This window comes from Capra hircus, chromosome 16, assembly GCF_001704415.2.
Source record: "Capra hircus breed San Clemente chromosome 16, ASM170441v1, whole genome shotgun sequence".
NCBI lineage: Eukaryota > Metazoa > Chordata > Mammalia > Artiodactyla > Bovidae > Capra > Capra hircus.
The window spans coordinates 51,379,755-51,397,777 of record NC_030823.1 but is presented as its reverse complement, the minus strand read 5'-3'; the positions used below and the strand labels follow the sequence as shown (position 1 = coordinate 51,397,777).

The 18,023-nt window shown below is 46.9% G+C and overlaps 1 protein-coding gene across 1 annotated transcript in view; it reads left to right on the top strand.

Annotated features, from left to right (window-relative positions):
- KAZN (kazrin, periplakin interacting protein) overlaps positions 5,702-18,023 on the top strand; it is a 527,299-nt gene continuing 514,977 nt past the window's right edge. Inside the window, exons 1-2 of the mRNA XM_018060597.1 lie at positions 5,702-5,922; positions 6,002-6,242. Coding sequence (XP_017916086.1) covers positions 6,017-6,242 — 226 coding nt within the window. The 5' untranslated portion in view covers positions 5,702-5,922; positions 6,002-6,016. The remainder of the gene's footprint in view (positions 5,923-6,001; positions 6,243-18,023) is intronic.

Genomic DNA, 18,023 nt, shown 5'->3' with positions numbered 1-18,023 from the left:
CACACACACAAAACATCATTTGGTTTTAGAGTGAGGCAACTACACACACACACACAACATCATTTGGTTTTAGAGTGAGGCAACTACACACATACACACACACACAAACATCATTTGGTTTTAGAGTGAGGCAACTACACACATACACACACACATCATTTGGTTTTAGAGTGAGGCAACTACACACACACACACACACAAAAAAAAAAACATCATTTGGTTTTAGAGTGAGGCAACTACACACACACACACACACACACATACACACACACACCCCTTGGCCTACGCTGTATATATACGCACTAGGTTTCTGGGGGTGGCTTCCCAGGTGGCTCGGTGGTTTCCTAGGACAGTTCCAATTTATGCCACTTGTCCCAGCTTCACTATTCATAACACCCTCTTTCACTCTCAAAAGTGTCCCAGTTTGGACATTACATTATAAAATCACTCTATTTATGGAAGAAGGGAAGTGAAGAAGACACTGCTGTCAGCAATGAGTTGTCTTTGTCTTGCTTCTTATTAGGAATTTTCTTTCTCTGAGCTGGGATGGTTTTACAGACTTTCCCAAATGCTCAGGCAAGCTTTGACAGGCATCCTATGCGCACGGCATAGTTAGCTCATGCTGCTCAGAGCAGACATTCAGCGCCTACTGGCCGGTGCACTGCCTGAGCCTTGGATGGGGTTTGGCTGATGGTGACACTGGGGAAATAGCATCAGGTCCCTATGAAGTGAACACATTTTTCTAGCTTGGTTCTTAACATCAGTTTGCTGGGGTGGGAGGTGGGGGCTACTTTAGGAACATACAGAAGGGAGAATCTTGAAACAGAACACACAGTGCTGTTAAATTCTCACAGTTGTGAATCCCAGAGTGCTTTATGGATGACAGGTCTGGAGCCCGTCACCCAACAGGTTGTATATGTCTCCCAAGAAATGAATTGTAAATACATATCTGCCCTACAGATAGGCAAGTGGAAAAGGACACGAATTCTGTGACTATTTTGTTACCTGAGATCCCCTAGGTAAAAGTGCCAGTGGAAGCTGGAGGGGATGGGGAAGATAGATTAAGTAAGCTTTTCAGTTTAAATCAAGCGGATTCTAGAGGGTAATTAACCTCAGGTTTTCTGATCCTTTTGCATGTGCATGAACGGAAGGAGACACAGCTGGGAAAAGCTCCTTTTTTTCGTGTTTAGAGAACAAATCTCAAAAAATAAAATTCTTTAAAATCCTAGGAGGCACCCCAGGAGTTTCTAAGGAGAGTTTCTTGCAAGTTCAGTGGCTGTACCACAGTTGGGGAAGAGGAGGGCAGAGAGAGCTGAGAAGGTGCCTAGGGAATGGGTCTTTGCTTTCTTTTCTCCTGGTTAGATTTTGGGGTGTGGCTTGTTTTGTTTTGACTTGATTTGAAGATTCTGGTGCGTGGGGATAATCTCACTGAAGTGGAAAATGAGTAACACTTGGTCAGTTTGTTTACTGTACAAACTGCTCACACACTCATTTGCAGAGCGCTTCCTATGGGTTAGGTGGCAAGGATGGGAAGAGAAATAACATGTAAACAAATGACCACCCTCCTCCTCCCATGCAGGGCTCTCAGGGAAGTAGAAGAGAAACACGTAAACAGATCAATTACTGTGCTTTCTGATGAGTGTTGTACAGAGGTGTGAGCACACACGCACGTGCACTCTAGTATACACACAGCTCTTCAAGAAGTTGTTGCTCAGTTACTCAGTCGTGTCCGACTCTGCGACCCCATGCACTGTAGCACGTCAGGCTCCCCTGTCCACACTTCAGGAAGAGCTGCTCTTGCTTTCTCAGAAGGTTTGTTTCCAGGATACCCTTCTCTTTTTTTCTTTTTTTGGCATCTGCATACATACTTTTGTTTATTGAAGCGGAATTCATAAAACACAACATTAACCTTTTAAAAAATTTATTTATTTTTGGCTGCACTGAGTCTTCGTTGCTGCACTTGGACTTTCTCTAGTTGTGGCCGAGCGGGGGCTCCTCTTCTCACTGTGGTGGCTTCTCTTGTTACAGACCACGGGCTGTAGGGAGAGTGGGCTTAGTAGTTGTGGCTCACGGGCTTAGTTGCCCCCTGGCATATGGAATCCTCCCAGACCAGGCATCAAACCGGCATCCCCTGAATTGCAAGGTGGATTCTTAACCACTGGAACACCAGGGAAGACTCAAATCAATCCTTTAAAAGTGAACGATTAGGTAACGTTTAGTCCATTCACAATGTTGTGCAAACACAACCTCTCTCTAGTTTTGAAATAAAACTCAGTCTCTGTTAAGTAGTTCTGCACACTCTTCCCTCCCCACAACTCCTGGTAACCACAAATCTGCTTTGTCTTCATAGATTTACTACTCTAGATATTTCATATCAATGAAATCCTACAAAATGTAACTTTCTGTGTCTGGCTTCCTTCAGTTCAGTCGCTCAGTTGTGTCCGACTCTTTGCGACCCCATGAACCACAGCACGCCAGGCCTCCCTGTCCATCACCAACTTCCAGAGTCCACCCAAACCCATGTCCATCGAGTCTGTGATGCCATCCAACCATCTCATCCTCTGTCGTCCCCTTCTCCTCCTGCCCTCAATCTTTCCCAGCATCAGGGTCTTTTCCAGTGAGTCAGCTCTTCACATCAGGTGGCCAAAGTACTGGAGTTTCAGCTTCAGCATCAGTCCTTCCAATGAACACCCAGGACTGATCTCCTTTAGAACGGACTGGTTGGATCTCCTTGCAGTCCAAGGGACTCTCAAGAGTCTCCAACATCACAGTTCAAAAGCATCAATTCTTTGGTGCTCAGCTTTCTTTATAGTCCAACTCTCACATCCATACATGACCACTGGAAAAACCATAGCTTTGACTAGATGGACCTTTGTTGACAAAGTAATGTCTGTGCTTTTTAATGTGCTGTCTAGGTTGGTATAACTTTCCTTCCAAGGAGTAAGCATCTTTTAATTGCATGGCTGCAATCACCATCTGCAGTGATTTTGCAGCCCAGAAAAATTAAGTTAGCCACTGTTTCTTCTGTTTCCCCATCTATTTACCATGAAGTGATGGGACCAGATGCTATGATCTTAGTTTTCTGAATGTTGAGCTTTAAGCCAACTTTTTCACTCTCCTCTTTCACTTTCATCAAGAGGCCTTTAGTTCTTCTTCACTTTCTGCCATAAGGGTGGTGTCATCTGCATATCTGAGGTTATTGATATTTCTCCTGGCAATCTTGATTCCAGCTTGTGCTTCCTCCAGCCCAGTGTTTCTCATGATGTACTCTGCATAGAAGTTAAATAAGCAGGGTGACAATATACAGCCTTGACATACTCCTTTTTCTATTTGGAACCAGTCTGTTGTTCCATGTCTAGTTCTAATTGTTGCTTCCTGACCTGCATACAGGTTTAGGTTTCTCAAGAGGCAGACCAGGTGGTCTGGTATTCCCATCTCTTTAAGAATTTTCCAGTTTGTTGTGATCCACACAGTCAAAGGCTTCCTTCACTTAGCAGAATGTTATTGAGGTTTGGCCACATTGTAGTGTGTGTCAGTACTTTATCCCTTTCCATAGCCGAGTAATGTTCCATTGTATGGATATACCACAGTGTGTTTATGCATTCATCTGTTGACAAACATTTGGGTGGTTTCACCTTCCAGCTGTTGTGAATAATGCTTCTCCGAACATTTGTGAGCAAACTTTTGTTTGAATATCTGTTTTATCTCTGAGGTATATATCCAGGAGTGGAATTGCTGGGTCTTATGAGTAGTTCTATGTTTAACTGTTTAAAGAACCAAACTGTTTTGCACACTGGCTGAACATAACACACACCTGCCTTTTGAAGACCCACAAAGTTCTATTTTTGATAGTTTCTCCATAATGAAACTGAAATACTTCAAAGAACTAAATTCTGGTTTACCAAAACCCAAGTAGTCTAAGTTCCTTTGTTGGTCCAGTGGGTCACAACTTGTGCTAATGAGAATAAGGTCAGACGTTCAAGACCCAGCTGGCCAGTCAGCTGAGTAGAGCGCACAGAGCAAAAACTTCAGTCTGCTGTCACAGCTCCATTAACACTGTCCTGGCCTCTTACAAAAGCTTGTTAGTACTCACAGGGGGACAGAGCAAGAGTCAGTTTATTTGTTGTTCAGCTGCTCTGTCCTGTCCAACTCTTTTCAACCCCACGGACTGCAGTATGCCATGGTTCCCTGTCCTGGTTTTTATGGTTCCATATAAAAGGAAGCAAAACAAAACGAAACACCTGGCACCCAAGGCACAGTGAGGCTAACTAGAATCAAATGACTATTCACTCCCAGTCCAGCTTTCACCTGATTTCTGTGGGTCCCTGGGGTAAACGGCTTACCCTGCCCAGAGCCTCTGTTTCCTCATGTTTAAACTGGGAAAAGAAGAGGGCGGCAGAGGATGAGATGGTTCACGGACTCAATGAACATGAATTTGAGCAAACTCTGGGAGACAGTAAAGGACAAGGAAGCCTGGCATGTTGTAGTCCATGGGGACGCAAAGAGTCAGAGGCAACTTAGTGAATGAACAAATTGGGAACAATAATCCTTACTTCAAAGAGATGACAATGCATCCTGAGTACTTTGCACACAGTAGGCTTCCAACAAGTGCTGTTCAATCTGGAGGGTGAGCAACCTCCAGGGCCTGCAGAAGACCCTCAGCTCCTGCAACTGGCTCTGAGCTGTCCTCCTGAGGTTGACCAGCTGGAATGGTGGTGCGTGCTTGTTTGGTTGTTCCGGTTACACTGTTTTAAACCGTCCTATTTGCATGGAAGGAAGCTTGCTATGGTAACAAGGTCTGGTGGCTGGAATCCAGGGCCCCAGTGAAAAATGCAAAGCCTGTGCTCCTCCAGGAGAAAGAGGCGCTTGATGGGTGTATCAACTTTAAGGTTACCTCTGTTCTCCCAGGAAGAAGGAGGGAGGTAAACTGAGGCAGCGGGGACTCCACACTCCTAGCAGGGGGAGGAAGAGGGAAGCCCCAAAGAGCCTTCCAGACTTCTCTCCTGGCCGAATTCCTTTTGCCCCCCAATATTTAGCCCCGCTAAGAAGCCTAAGACTGGCTAAGGCCACCGATCTATGCACCCACCGGTTCCGGGCGGTGGGGAGGCCACAGCGCCAGTGATCCACCCTGGGGAAGGAAAGGGAGACTCTTCGGAGGAATGCGGGACAACGCAGGTTGGGGCGCTGGAGGTTCAGGTGGAGTGGGCTGGAGTAGGGTGGGGGTGGACAGTGAGAGGCACGCGGGGCAGTAGCCCGGTTCCCCGCTGAACATTCCTAGCCGCATTTGAAGGAAACAGCTAAGCAAGAACTCCACTCCAGAGCGCGGGCAAGCAGCCCCCTCCCCCGGAGCTCCATCTCCGCTCCCCTCCCGGGCCCCTCTTCTGAGCACCCCTCTCTCCCAAGCACCCACCTCCTCCCCAGTCCCTGCACCGGCGCTAGGCGCGAGTTCGCCAGGGCGGGGGCCGCCCCACCGCTCCAGGGAGGGGACCGAAAGCGGGCCTGGGAGCAGGCGCCCCCCCACCCCTCGCCAGGGGCGCCACCTCGGCCCACGCTGGGCCACCGCCCGCCGCACCCGCCCCACGAGGGGGTGTGTCCCGGAGGTGGGGGGCGCGGGAGGCCGAGGCAGCGCCCCCGCCCCGGGTCCCTGCCCCCTCCCGAGCGCGCGGCGAATGGTAGGCTCCATTGAAAGAGTGCCGGGCGGCGCGCGGTGTCCTTCTCCGAGTCGCTCTCCGCGCCGGGGTCTCGGCGATCTCTTCTCCTCCTCCTCTTTCTCCTCCCCCCTTCCCCCCCTCCCCAACCCTCCGCCTTGCTCCGCCGCGGCTCCGGCTGGAAGCGCCGCTGTCATTCCTGCGCCGGAGGAGCCGGCGCTGCCCGTGCCTGGGGGTCGGGGCTCGGGAAGCCGGGCCGCGGGGGACCCAACAGGTAGAGCCGGGGGTGCCTGGCCGCGCGCCCCCCAATCCCCGCGCATCATGCAGCTCTTTGTCACCTCTCTCGCCCCCAGGCCAAAATCCTGAGCATGATGGAAGACAATAAGCAGCTCGCGCTCCGCATCGATGGGGCGGTCCAGTCGGCCAGCCAGGAGGTGACCAACCTGCGAGCCGAACTCACAGCCACCAACCGGAGACTGGCGGAACTGAGCGGCGGCGGCGGCCCCGGCCCGGGCCCGGGAGCGGCGGCCAGCGCCTCGGCGGCGGCGGACTCCGTGGCGGCGAACATGGAGAACCACCAGCACAGCGCGCAAGGTAGGGATCGCCTGGCGCCCGGGGCGGAGGAGAGGCGAGCGAGCCAGACCCGGAGGTGCCCGGGGACTCGTTGCCCCCCACGCCCGCGGCGAAACCGCCTTGCATTGTGGCTTGTAACCCTTTCCGCCCGGCGGTGGCCAGTACTGCTCCCTTGCTGGGAGTTGCAGTCTGCTGTCATTAACGAAAACCCGGGCGCAGCGTGCACGGGTTCACACGGTCACGGCGGCCCCGGCCAGCGCAAGCTAGGCGCAGCCGGCGGGTACCCCCCCGGCAGCAGAAAGTGCCCTTTAGATGATACACAGCCCACAGCTCCGTGGGCAAACTTTTCATGCCCGGGCCTTTGCAGGGGTGAATGCCACAGCTTCCCCCCAGTTCCAGAGGCTCCTTTCCTTGGAATGACTGCCCAAGAGGGAGCGCCAGGCTCTGCTGCCGCGTTTGGGGTAGAGGATTGGACTGGTTTGCACTTTTCTCCACGGATGCCAAATCCCTTGTCTCGATTGCATCTGGACTTTATTTTCTCCCCGTTTGAGATCGCGCAGGCAGTGGAATTATATCAATGCAACAGTAGATGCTGTGCTCAGCAGGGAGTTAAAATTTCCAGCAAATATAAACACTGAGAGCACTTTCCAGGGGGAAATCTTAGACCTCAAAGGCTGAGTGATGGGCTCCTGGCGAAATGAAGGCGTCGTAGATGATGGGTTTCCAGGTAGCTGCTGCTTGAAGGGACTCTTTGCAGTTAGAAGGAGAAGGGGGGGAAAGGACAGTCTGTGTTGACACTGACAGTGATGAAGCTCTGAAACCCTCATACAAGGGTTAAAGATGGAGGAAGCATCAAAAAGAAAAAAAAAATCCATACTGTTTGTTTTCTGTGAATTAGAAGTGCAGAATGGATTTTTAGGATTTTTTTCCCTTTTCTTTGTCTAATTGCCCTTTAAGAAAAGTTGTCACTGATTATTAATATCATTTGATTGCAAACTTAAACTGCTGAAATCCTGGATGTGCCAAAAAAAAAAAAAAATCCAGTCTAGGAGGGTCACTTGTGTAAATATGTCACTTGATGAAGTATGAGGTACCAGTGGCCCAGAAGGATTTTCTGGTTTTGTTGTTATTTCAAGGGCTTCTCCTAAGTGTTGAGAGAGAGCGGGCGAGCCTGGTTTCATAGGAATGCCTTCTCTCTGTCAGCTTCTATTTCTTCCTTACCTTCCTGCAGTAGGCTTGCTTTGTGTGTGTGTGTGTGTGTGTGTGTGTGTGTGTGTGTGTGTGTGAGAGAGAGAGAGAGAGAGAGATGTTAAGCTTGAACATTAGCAGTTTATGCTCAACTCATATCTTAACTTGGTACTTCCGGACTCTGTCAAGAGTCTTAGGAATTGGGGCAATAATTTGGTACCAGAGTAGCATGACGTCATGGTGGGAAGGTGTTGTGAGAATGGTGCTCGCTGCACAGTTTTCAAGGTGGGTATCTGGTTATTCTGTCATTTATCCCTTGTTATGTCATTGTGTGTGGAAGATGCTCTCTGCTGGCACCTGGGCAAAAAAAAGAGAAGTTAGACTCCATGGTCAGGCTTTACTTTTTATCAGCAGGGATGCTTCCAGCCTTAAAATATAGCAGAGAACTGGCATTTTGCTGAGAATCAAAAGCCATGGTAAAGCAGACTGAACAATGCTGGTTTATTTCCCACTGTCCGCCCCTTTCTCAGCCGAGGAAAAGTTAAGTGGCTTTTATCTGAGTCCTGGGTCTAGTGCGGTCTGAGCACACTAAGGAGGTCGGGCCACAATGATCTACACACTCAACTTGGAAACTGTGATACTTAGCTGATGGTTAAATTCTGTCGGGGGCTGTTTCCTTTTTCTTTTTTTCCTACAAAAATGCACAAGGCCGTGGAAATGGAAATGGCTCTTGGTTCTCTTGATATCCCTAAAAACACACAAAACCAGCAGCTCCCTCATATTCTGAGACACGTGCCTCCCCAGGCCAGGGGCTGTCTGTGGGTGGCTGGATGAAGGATGGTTTTGATTTTTCCTCTGTGTACCATTGGTATTTTTCAAAACCTTTACTGGGAGAGTGTAATGATTTTATAATCAGAAAATAAAATGTTGAAGGTTTTAACTCAGCTTAATGGTTGGCCACATAGCCCTCTAAATTGATGTCAATTTAAACTGAAGTGATGGTTGAAAAGAAAACAAGACCCCCATATACATTCAGTGGGGCATCATTTACTTATATATAGTAACCATTTCTTCATACAGTACTTTCACATTATTTAGCCTCTGTGAGTGTTTTGGGGTTTGTTTTTATTTTGTTTTGCTTTGTGTTCTCATGACATGTGGCAGCATTCTGCTGGAACAGAAACCTCCTGCAGAGGTGGTCTGGTAGTGTCTTCTGCTAGTGCTTTCCTATTCCTAAAGGGAAAGGCTGGGCTCTCTTGAGTTAATTTCAAAGTGTGGTTGATTGGCTTTCTTATGCTTCTTTGTAACATACCTCCAGGAAGGCTCTCAGAAGCTCAGTTCTTGGGGGTTCCTGACTGTTCTTCCGAATTGGTCTTCTGTTCTAATTTTGTCTGTGTTGGTGCAAGTCAATGGGCTCAATGCGCATGAGTATTTACTGTTACTGAGTTATCACTTTTCAAATCAAAGATTTGAATGAAATGAGTATCTTTCAAAATGCAAGTGTTCAGTTGCTCAGTCGTGTCCGACTCTTTGCAACCCCATGGACTGCAGCATGTCAGGCTTCCCTGTCCCTCACCAGCTCCCAGAGCTTGCTCAAACTCGTGTCCATTGAGTCTGTGATGCCATCCAACCATCTTGTCCTCTGTCATGCAACTGTATAAGTTATCTTTTAACTAAAGGGCATTTTGCACATATGAAATGCATGTTAATGTCCTTTTAATAATATTAGCACAAATGGTTACAAGGAGGAGTCATCTTTTGCTTTCCCTGCTGAGAAACTGTTCGATCCGTTTCCAGATACTTTTGTTAAAATTTTATTTTTGATGAATTAAACAAGTTCACCAACCCACCAGTATATGTTTTGTTCCAGTGAGGATATCTGACAGCAGGTAAGTCGATGAAGAAAACTTGGGTTTTCCTAGAGAGTTAATGCAGTGTGTCATTTAAACAAAATATTACCTTGGTTGGTACCCTCTGTGAACGGGCATGGTTGCTACGTAACGAAGTCTGGAAAGTGAACTGCTGAAAATCTGGGCTTTCGACACTTTGCAGGATCTTCTTTCAGAATCTGTGTTGAAAGAACGCTTGGCAGCCAGCCCATCTTCTCTCTCCCAGCTTCAAGTGAGTTGGATAATCCCTAATGAGGATGCTGGCATGTGGAGCACAGGGCATCCGTGCAGGGTGGCTCTTCTCAAGGCTCCAAAGCTGCCTCTTGGGTTGGTGAGGTCACGACTGCCTTTGACAGGTGGACAGAAGGAGGCTTGGAAAGAACAGAGCCAAGCATTTGTTCCAATTTGTCTTGTTGTTGGTAGCCAGAGAACGGATTTGTTTAAAGTAACGTTTCTAAGCTGTTTTCCTCAGCGTAACATCTCTGGGAAATGTGTTTAAAATACTTGCTGTTCTTCGAGGGGAAAATATAGCAGTTTGTTTCTCTGAAAATGTTTTATCTGATGAATGGCTAATATTAGATTCAATTGATTGCTTTGCTGTGCATAGAATAAAACAATTAAGCTCCAGTGTACCCAGTGCAAATAGGTGTTCAGCTGTATATAACATAAAATACCTATGCTCAGTAGGATACATACCTACTGCCATGATTTTTGTGTTTTTTAAGGAAATAGTTGTATTTCTATGCCTATGTAAGTGGAAATGTTCATAGCATCTTTCGTGTGTATTGAGGGCTTACTGTCTACTGCATCTGTTAAGGATGGGGAAAAGGGTCATTTTCTTACACCTTTGTAAATTTCCATAAATAGATGCAAGTTTTCTTTTTTTTTTCTCCCTAGACATTAAAATAGACTATTACTTCAGGCCTGATGGCTCTTATCTAGCATTATGATAACACGGGAAACCCTTTGGTGAAGCATAAATTACCTTGGGACTGAATTGAATGTGTGAATAGTCTGCGGAGATGCTAGACACTGTTGCTTTGCAAAATGAGTTCTGTCTTTTGGCAACCCCTTCCCACTTCATTCTGCCTCTGTGTACTCTTGTTTTCTCAAGTAGACTTTTATCTTTTTTGAGAAAGAGAATTTTCATGTGGTAGAGAGGATGAGACTAAGTGCAGTGGAATCTTGGAGACTTCTCTTGGCTCACCCCTAAGTTACAGAGCTCATCCAGAACCTATGCCTTGGTTTTTCCAGTCATATCCATGGGCTATAAGAGACTTGTCTGTCTTTTCCTAATCTGGTAGGCTGTCATGAGATGGGACTTCAAAATTCTTCCTGAAAATCACCGTGCATGGTCACCAAGAGATTATGTACAGATCAGTACAGCGTGAATGAAATTAGTTATTGATTGGCTAGTATTTACTATCTTTGTAGTGTCTTTGGAAAATGCCTTTGGAGGACCCCTTAAGTAAAGTTTCTGGTTCTGGTTAATTTCATGCTTCCAGCATTTCAGAATTGACTGAGGTTTTTCAAAACTTTTTTGATCCTAAGTCTGAGCCAATCTGATTTTTATAATAGGAGCCTAGTCACACATCCTCTCCATGTAAGATAAGGCATGTTCTCTCCATGCCTTCACCCTCTCTACTCCCCAAGACTGCTGGCACTTTTGAGGAATCCTGTAGGTTATAATTTGTGATTTCCTGGCTGCCAGTGAGCTTGTAGCAGATGGGCTTGGCAGGTGGGGAATGCTCATTGGAACGCTGCCGGCTGACCGTGCAAGTCATATGGGGCCCAGAAGGTCGAGCCTGGGGTCCTGGCCATATTCACTGCATATTTCATTTATATTTATTCCTGAGTTATGTAGCAAAGGCAAGTGAAATCACATGAATTTCTCAGTGTTTTTCAGACTTTTTCCAGTATGGGTTTGTGTGAGCATTAGTGCTTGGCATCTTACCCCCCTGCCATCTATCAGGCAAGAGTGGAACTTGTTCTGCCTGCTGAGGCCAAGGAATGGGTTTTTAAGTGATCTTGTAAATGAAAATGAGTCCATACTGTTTGGGCTGGATATTAGGGTGAGTAACACATGGGATGACAAGGGGTGCCACCACCAGCAGTCATTGCAATGTCCTAGTCATCCGAAATGCAGGCAAAGAAACTTCAGGCAGAATCATTTAGGAAAAGACAGCTTCTCTGAAGCCAGGAGCGTGTGTGCGTTTGTGTGCTCAGTCATGTCCTGCTCTTTGCGACCCCACAGACTATAGCCAACCAGGCTCCTCTGTCCATGGGATTTCCCAGGCAAAAATATTGGAGTGAGTTACTGTTTCCTTCCCCAGGGGATCTTCCCAACCCAAGAAACTGACCATCTATTGTGGCATATGATACCTGACAACTCAGGACAGGTTAGCATCCTTCTGGCCCATGTCACCATCCTCAAGGTCCCCTACCAGGCCCATCTTGACTATGATGAAGCTGGAGGGAATCCAGGCAAAGAAATCTTTTCTTCCTCCCCATGGGTTGAATGAGTCTGTAACACCCTTGCTTGTTTGATGCACCTCAGATCTAGGTGGCAGACTCCAGGCTGTGCGCGGTAGATGCGCTTGCTTCTCCCTTGGAATCCTAAGCTGCTGGAAACATGAAAGATGCTGAATATAGTTTTAATGAGTTTGGCAAGAACAACTGTTAGAGCAGGTGGCTTCTGTGTGATGGGACATCATGGGTTCTCAGTTTGTTTTAGTGTCTTTGTTGACTTGGCCTTGCTGGACCTTTGGGTCACACTTATGAAAAGCCCCTGTCCCCTCTACCCTCTGATGAACTGAGACCCTAGCACGAGAGCTGAGATGGAGCTTGCTACAGGCAGGTCTGCAAGCAAAGCACCCCCAAGGCCTCTGCACCTTCTGTGATAGGGAGTCAGGCTGGGAGGATGGAGAGAAATGAGCGGGGGAGCCATCTGCCCAGCTCCCCCCAACCTCTCCTCTCCCACCAAAGCAAGTGCTGGAGGAAAAGGGGGCATAAAGAACCTCCATCCCCAATATTGTCTCAGCTGTACAGATTGTTTAAAGTATGTGATGTGTATCATTAAGAACATAGTATCCCCTAAAGGAAGGTGGGTCCAGAGCTAACACTTTATACTTATCTTTGGCACGTCATTATGGTTGTCAGAGGTCACCTCTTGGGTACATCACAAGACACTGGGTGTTCAAGGCACGTGGTGTTCTGATGCCATGGAGTTTTCTTTTCAATGAAGGTAGGTAGTGTCATGTAGAACTAAATGGGAACTAGCTTCCGTGCTTTGTCAAACTTTTCAATAAATAATAACAACAAAGACTAACAACATGTCAAGTATTTTCCTGATGCCTCACATGCATAACTGTACCTGGAGCCCAATGAAGTGACAACGAATATGCCCATTTTTCTAAAGAGGAAACTGACTGGGATTCAGAAAAGTTAAGTCACCTGTCTACCACCACATAGTATTGACTACGATGGGGATGAGGCCAGCAAGCTTTGACATAGTCTTGGAGACAGGTACTGTTGTAAGTGCTTTTCTGAATTTATGCATTTAACTTCTGTAATGACTTATGTGGCAGGTACTGCTGTATCTGGGGCTTCCCTGGTGGCTCAGTGGTAAAGAGCTTACCACCAATGCAGGAGACACGAGTTTGATCCCTGGGTCAGGAAGATCCCCTGGAGAAGGAAATGGCAACCCACTCCAGTATTTTTTTGCCTGGGAAATCCCATGAACAGAGGGGCCTATGGGCTATAATCCATGGGGTTACAAAGAGTTGGACGTGACTTAGAGTGACTAAGCAACAACAATTTGCACCCGTTTTATGTATGAGAAAACTGAAGCACAAAAATGACCTATTGCTTGTCAAAGGGCCATTAAGTAACCAAGCTCTGGCTCTGGAGTCCTTGCTCTTAAACTCATCCCACTCTGATGCTCAGGGTCACTTGGCTGGTAGTGACTGATCCAGGAATTCAAACCCATCAGATCTCTCTGCTATTTAAAACTGTATTGTCTCCTAAACCAGAAACATCTTTTGCCTTGTTCATTATGAAGATTGAGGAAACTACAGGCTTGTCTCCATTTTTTATTATGTTTCCCTAAACTGATGTTAGTTTCTGGGTCCTTATGTGAAATCTTCATGCTCATGCTCGGCCGCTAAGTGGTGTCCAGCTCTTTGTAGCCCCATGGACTGTACCCCGCCAGGCTCCTCTGTCCATGGGATTATCCCAGCAAGAATACTGGAGTGCGTTGCCATTTCCTCCTCTAGGGGATCTTCCCTACCTGGGGATAAAACCTGTGTCTCATCTTGTGGTAACAGAAATACTTCTCCCTTAAGTGTGAGGTTAACTGCCAAAGAGAAAATTGGGTCCTACTTGCAAGGTTAGCAACCCAAAGGTCACTTGTCACCAATGAAAAGAACCAACTTTATCCAGGGATTGGGGCCTCCTACTCCCTAGACTTTGCATGCTTTCTCCGTTGGGAAGGATGATTCCAGGCAAGACTAGCATCCTGCAGTCTTGTTTTTCTCCCTCCTCGCCATACATTTCCCTTTCCTAGGTTCTCTCCTAGTGACCTCAGTGGTCTCCAGTGGCCCAGGACCAGGCCCCACAAAAGACTTATAACTACTCACAGATTCCCTTATGCTAGGGTTTCCCAGTCTTGGCATTGTTGTCATTTGGGGCAGGATAATCCTTTGTTGAAGGGACATTGTGTGCCCTGTAGGGTATTTAGCAGCATCCCTGTCCTCTGCCCACCAGATGTCAGTAGACCTTCCACACAGTTGTGACAGTGCACAGTGTCTCCAGATGTTGCCAGATATCCACTGGGGGCCACATCGTCCCTGGCTGAAAACCATTTTTTATGCCGCAGACTAAAGGAGACCCCAGCTGTGACTCTTAGAACGGTAGCTCTGTAAGAGCAGAGTTCCATCTGCTTTGTTTTCTGCTCCTTTTGCAGCGCCTGGAACAGTGCCTGGCACATAGCGAGAGCTCAGTAAGTGATTACTGAATGAATGAGTAAGTGAATGAATGAGTCCTCAATTACTGAATTATCGAATGCGCAGACTTCGTCCTGTTTTTACATGAAGCTCCTTGGTTTAATGATTGTTGTTATTCAGTTGCTCAGTCATGTCCAACTCTTTGTGTCCCCATGGACTGAAGCACTTCACGCCCCCCTGTCCTTCACTATCTCCCAGAGTGCTCAAATTCATGTCCATTGAGTCAGGGATGCTGTCTAACCATCTCATCCTCTGCTGCCCTCTTCTCCTTTTGCCTTCAGTCTTTCCCAGCATCAGGGTCTTTTCCAGTGAGTCAGCTCTTCACATCAGGTGGCCAAAGTATTGGAGCTTCAGTATCAGTTCTTCCAATGAATATTCAGGATTGATTTCCTTGAAGATTGACTGGTTTGATCTCCTTGCAGTCCAAGGAACTCTCAAGAGTCTTCTCCAGCACTAATTTGAAAGCACCCATTCTTCGGCACTCATCCTTCTTTAGGGTCCAACTCTCACATCCATAGATGACTACTGGAAAAACCATGGCTTTGACAATACAGACGTTTATCAGCAAAGTGATGTCTCTGCTTTTTAATATGCTGTCTAGGTGTAATGACACGTGGTTTTAATTGAGTCTTTATTTGACACATGTCAGCACTAACATGTTCTAAACCCTTTTTCTGTATTCTCTCAACTCATCCTTTAAACTACCTTCCAAGGTAAGCACTGGGTTTGCCACCTTACACATGAGAAAGTTGAGGCCCAGAAAGGTTATATGACTTTCCTGGGGTCACCAAGCTAGCAAGTGGCAGAACCAGGAGATGAACCCAAGTAAATGTGACTCCAGAGATTGCCTGCTGTCCCAGCTAGGATGTTGTTCAACTTTACATAGTTTTTCCCATTCCTGCCCAAGAAATCATTTTTGTTCTAAAGCTGGCATCATGGCAGTTGCAGTTAGGATTTGCATGTCAGACACTAAGTTGTTCATCATAAATCCTTAGAGCTCCACAGAACAAAATATGCTTTGTCACTGCTAGGGAGTCTGTAGCCAGAAAGGTATCTGGCCAGAGGTAACAGGGCAGCTCAGTGGCAGAGCCGTGTTCAAATGTAAGAATCTTCTTTCTCTCTGCCTGGCTGCTGGGCTTAGGCTGCAGAGAGTCACAGAGAGGACTGAACTGTCTGGGAAAGGGGACAGTGGACCCTGGACCTTCTTAACAGGGGCTTGACTCATTTTGAGGAAAAGGGATGTTCCAGGAGCAGAACTGGGGAGCTGCAGAGACCTTGGAGGTCATCCAAGAGCACAGTGACAGCAATAGCCGGCATCTGTTGAGGCTTTTTTCCTGACTCTCCCAGACCCTGTGCAGTGTTTCATTTACTTTCCTATCACAGTGAGTTGGATAATGTTCTCATCTCCATTCTACAAATGAACAAATTGAGGCTCAAAACTGTTTCACTGTTTTTCCACGCTCTAGACTGTGGTCATCTGCGGGATTGAAATACAGGTTCAGCTGACCCTGGAGCCCACCTGCTTCTCTACAATAAAATATTGAGATACCAGGCAAGCAGCACAAGGAAAGGCCAGGAGTACGGTTTCGTCTTTTTTGCCTACAGAGCTACTTACCCACTCCCATTCTTCTTTTTCCTCTTCTTTTCCCCCCTCTCTTCTCTCCGTCTCCATCTATTTTGAGAGATTAGGTACATAGGTTCAAGGACCAGAGATTTAATAAGATATGGAGCAAGCTATCCTGGCGCTCGTAGTCTAGTAGGTGTGACTGACGTGGAAATATAATTACACTTGATAATAAAGGTCTAGACAGCTGTAATGGGAAAATAGATGATGGAGTGACAAATAGAGAAGGCTTCACAGATGTGCATGACAGTGGCAATATGTAATAAAAGCATGCCGGGAAAATACATTGATTTCCCTACTAAGGTTAAACTGACCATGAGAGACTATTAAAAAGTGCAACTCTGGAGGTAGATTGGGATTGGATCCTGCAGAGAATAGCTCCTGGCTGAGACTTTCTCCCCCAGAGAAGGAAGATGTGAATGACACAGGGTTTAGATCTTGAATGATAGTTGTTTTTTTCCTCCAAAGAAAAGATGTGAATTTCAATGCAGGTGAAGCTCTGCTCACCCCCTCTGTTATCTTCCTGGTCAAGACTGGGGCTTCTTGTCAGCTGCAACGTAGCTCACTTTGCTTGATTAGGTTGAATTTTTTTTTAAACCACTGAGGATGATGTCTTTAATTCAGTTAGTGCAATTTGGAACACAGTGGGATTTAGGTCACCCTTTCCTCATCATTTTTGCCATTTGAAATTCTGTGCTCACTATTTCCTGAATATAGCAATGTATGAAATTTAGAAATTTGATACTGACCCTGGAGAGTGCAGTTGTCCCACAGAGCTTGGTGAATGATGGCTGAGGAGAACTGACCTGTGATTATATGTATATTGATTATCTTATTTAATGCATTCATCAGGTGGATTGCGTTGCCTGTTCCTACAAAGTTTACCGTATGAAATGAGGAAAAAAATGGGACTATCTTTTGACACATCTTAGATTTAAGAATCAACAGGAAGGCTGTTTGGTGGAGACTGTCAGCCTGTTGGCTAGCAGACATGCTCTGATTGCTGTATTCACAGTCTAACTTGGTACCAGGTAGCCCTGCAAGAAGGCGTGTTTAAGTCTTAGTAGATGTCCTCTGAAGAAGGAGCATAATTCCTGGTTGGCTTTTCTATAGTGAGGATCACTGTCCTCAACCAGTAGAACAGAGCCTTGTCAAAACCCAGCTGGTTAACACACGGGTTGATCCCACCATGCGTGCGTGCTCTTGTTGCTCAGTTGTGTCTGACTCTTTGTGACCCCATAGACTGTAGCCTGACTAGGCTTCTCTGTCCCGGGGGTTGTCCAGGCAAGAATACTGACCCAGGTGGCCATTTCCTCCTCCAAGGGATCTTCCCAGCCTGGGGCTCAAACCTCCGGTCTCCCGAGTCTCCTGCATTACAGGCAGATTCTTTACTACTGAGCCACCAGAAGCCCTCGTTCCACCAAGGGATAACTCAAAACCCATCCTTCAACGCGTTCAGTGTTATTACTTTGCCTCTAAAGCAAAAGCTCTGGCTAGCATCCTCCATTCGCAAAGCCAAGGCTCAGAATCCTATCTCCAGGCTCCTGCTGCCTTCACCCACTCTTCTTCCTTTGCACCCAGGAGTTGCCAGGGAAGCCCTAGAGTTTTTCTACCCAGGTCTTTGCAGCATACACAAACTTGCCTGGGCAGTCTCTGTGGATCCTACCTGCTGGCGCGTAGGATGGAATTGAGGTAGACACAGCAGTCTCGTTCTCAGATAAGGAAACTGAGGCACAGTGGTTTAAGCTGATTTGTTCAAGATTGTTGAGTTGGTCACGGAACCAAATTCTCCTGTTTCTCCCACTGTAAGATCCCACTGTGACTGCACAATGGTGGCAGAGGGCGGCTCCAGAACTTTTGATGGGGTGAGATCTGACCCTGCCTTGACTTTTATCTCCCTTTTAAAAATATTCATTTGTTTGTTTTTGGTTGTGCTGGGTCTCCATGGCTATGTGCAGATTTTCTCTAGTTACGGCGAGCAGGGCCTACTTTCTAGTTGTGGTGCACAGGCCTCTCCTTGTGGTGGGTTCTCTCATTGCAGAGCACGGGCTCTAGGGCATGCGGGCTTCAGTGGTTGCAGCCCACAGGCTTAGCTGCC